The sequence below is a fragment of the Tupaia chinensis genome, unplaced genomic scaffold (genome assembly GCF_000334495.1).
Source record: "Tupaia chinensis unplaced genomic scaffold, TupChi_1.0 Scaffold000407_4, whole genome shotgun sequence".
In the NCBI taxonomy this organism is placed as follows: Eukaryota; Metazoa; Chordata; class Mammalia; order Scandentia; family Tupaiidae; genus Tupaia; species Tupaia belangeri.
Window position 1 is genome coordinate 2,221,489 of NW_006159912.1, and position 2,320 is coordinate 2,223,808.

The 2,320-nt window shown below is 48.5% G+C and overlaps 1 protein-coding gene across 1 annotated transcript; it reads left to right on the top strand.

The window, feature by feature from the left end:
- The first annotated feature begins 462 nt into the window (after positions 1 to 462).
- Positions 463 to 2,314, top strand: LOC102479188 (C-C motif chemokine 3). The gene is made up of 3 exons (XM_006154408.3): positions 463 to 857; positions 1,537 to 1,651; positions 1,995 to 2,314. The coding sequence occupies exons 1-3, from the start codon at positions 782 to 784 to the stop codon at positions 2,083 to 2,085; spliced, it is 282 nt and encodes a 93-aa protein (XP_006154470.1). The 5' UTR covers positions 463 to 781; the 3' UTR covers positions 2,086 to 2,314.
- The last annotated feature ends 6 nt before the right edge of the window (positions 2,315 to 2,320 follow it).

Sequence of the window (2,320 nt, forward strand, 5' to 3'; positions counted from 1 at the left end):
ATGCCTCCATATTTGGATTGTTTCCATAGACCTTTTTCCTAGAAATATTTTTTCTAGGTTAACGGATAAAAAATATTTTTAGACTCCTGACATATTGACACTCACATCCAAAGTATCTCTATGACTGATAACTAGTGTTTAACCCAGTGCCCTTGTCACTCCATGACTATTTGATGAATGGACCAATGACTGCAGTGTGGCCCCATGCTTCCTATTCCTCTGCCATGGATTACTTAAGTCAGTTCCTTGCTTGGTAGGGGTGGGGGAGGTGCCATCCTTTTGGCACCAACACATTTACCCACCATGTGGTTTGATCAACTGGGGAAGCCCAAGCCCTGGCTTTTAGCTCAGCGGAAAGAAGCTGGACTAGCGAGTTCATGCACAGATCAGTTGTTATGAGAAGGGACCTGCTAAGAATAGCCCTAGTTTGACACACACCCCTCTCCTCCTGCTCACGGGGGAAACCATTTCTACACGAGAAACCAGAACAAGTCATGAGTTGAAGACTGAGACGTAGAGCTCAGAGATGCTATTCTTGGATATCCTGAGCCCCTGTGGTTTCCAGGGACCATAAGTTGTGCAACACTTAACATGACAGCACCACTATGCTTAAAATTTTCCCTCTTCACCCCCGGATTCCATTTCCCCATTCATCAGAGCTGCCTATAAAGAGAAAGGGAAATGGCTTGAGACCCCAGAAGGATACAGGCGGCAGCAAGTGTTCGGTCTCTTCTCAACTTTGCTGACCCTCAAGCCCACACTCCATCATCTGCTGAGAATCATGAAGGTCCTCACAGCTGCCCTTGCTGTCCTTCTCGGCACCATGGCTCTCTGCAGCCAGGTCTTCTCAGCACCATGTAAGTCCGTGTTGTTGTGGGTATTCTCGCTCCTGACCATAGGTAGATCACGTGGGTCTTTTCTTGTGACCCAAGAGCCCTCACAGGAAAACAGAACTTCTTAAAAAGCTATGAAACATTTTGATCTTTCACTTCAAGGCTTTCATTTTCCTCTTTAAAGGAGGCTTAGCTCTTCTTGTCTCCAGATGTGAGAGTCAGGGCGAGTTACAGTCTCTCATACAGGATCCTAAACAAATGAGTTTGCAAAAGGCAGATCAAGGTCTGGTTACTTTCTAGGGGTGCCGTTCATTCTCTAGCTCCCCCTCAGCCTCCCCAGGAGCCTTGTCTATTGGCTGCCTTAAGAAAGATGTCCAAAGTTTTCTTTTGCTGGGGTATGACTTTTTGAGCCAGACCAAATTCCCCAAAGAGAGATGAGATGACAGAACAGTCTATTTAGATATCTGAATCACACACAGAGAGTCCCACAATGAAGGGCCAAAGAGAAAAAAGAATATAGACAACAAAATAAAAGAAAGAGACAGGGGCATTCTAGGCACAAATGCCCAAATGCCTTCCAGTGACCTGGTTTCCCAGCCCCAGCCCCAGCAACCCTGTCCTTTTCACCCTATTAGGGAGCAGCAGTTGGCTTGGCTTTTCTTCCAAACTATGTCCCAGGCTCAATCTGTTCTTTCCTCTACAGTTGGTGCTGACACCCCGACCGCCTGCTGCTTCTCCTATACCTCCCGGCAGATTCCATACAAGTTCATAGACGACTATTATGAGACCAACAGTCAGTGCTCCCAGCCAGGTGTCATGTAAGTGCCAGTCTTCCTGCGCATCTCTGGGGAGGCAGGGCGGGTCTGGGCTGGAGGCAATCCTGTGGGCACAAACAGGCCAGCAGTGCCATCCTGGAGAGGCCTGGTCTCTGGAGCCTGTCAAGTGCGCAGCACCCAGGGCTCTAAGGCATGAGCTGACCAAGTGGGCAGAGAGGAATGTTACAGAGCCAAGGAGGGTGGCTCCAGTCCAGGGGGAAGGACAAGAGGAAGTGGCAGGATCTTCTGAAGGGTCGTCTGGAGGCAGTAAGAGAAGCTCTCTAGGCTGAGATAGTCACAGTGGACAGAGGATTCTCAGTGTTTGATTCTCTGCCTCTCTCCACAGCTTCCTAACCAAAAAAAGCCGGCAGATCTGCAGTAACCCCGCTGAGGCCTGGGTCCAGGAATATATCACCCAGCTGGAACTGAATGCCTGAATGGTCTGGGAGCTGCGAAGAACCCAGGATACTCGGTGGGCCCAGTGGGGAGCAGGGGCCTGAGCCTCCCGAAACATCCCTGCAACCTCCACAGCTACCTCTGCAAACTGGTTATTGCCAAGCAGCCACACTCTGAGACACTTCTTAACTTAAACTGTAACTTATTTATGCTATTAATTTTGTTAATTTATTTCATAGTTTGTTTTTGATGTCATACTGTGTTTGTGACTCTTTC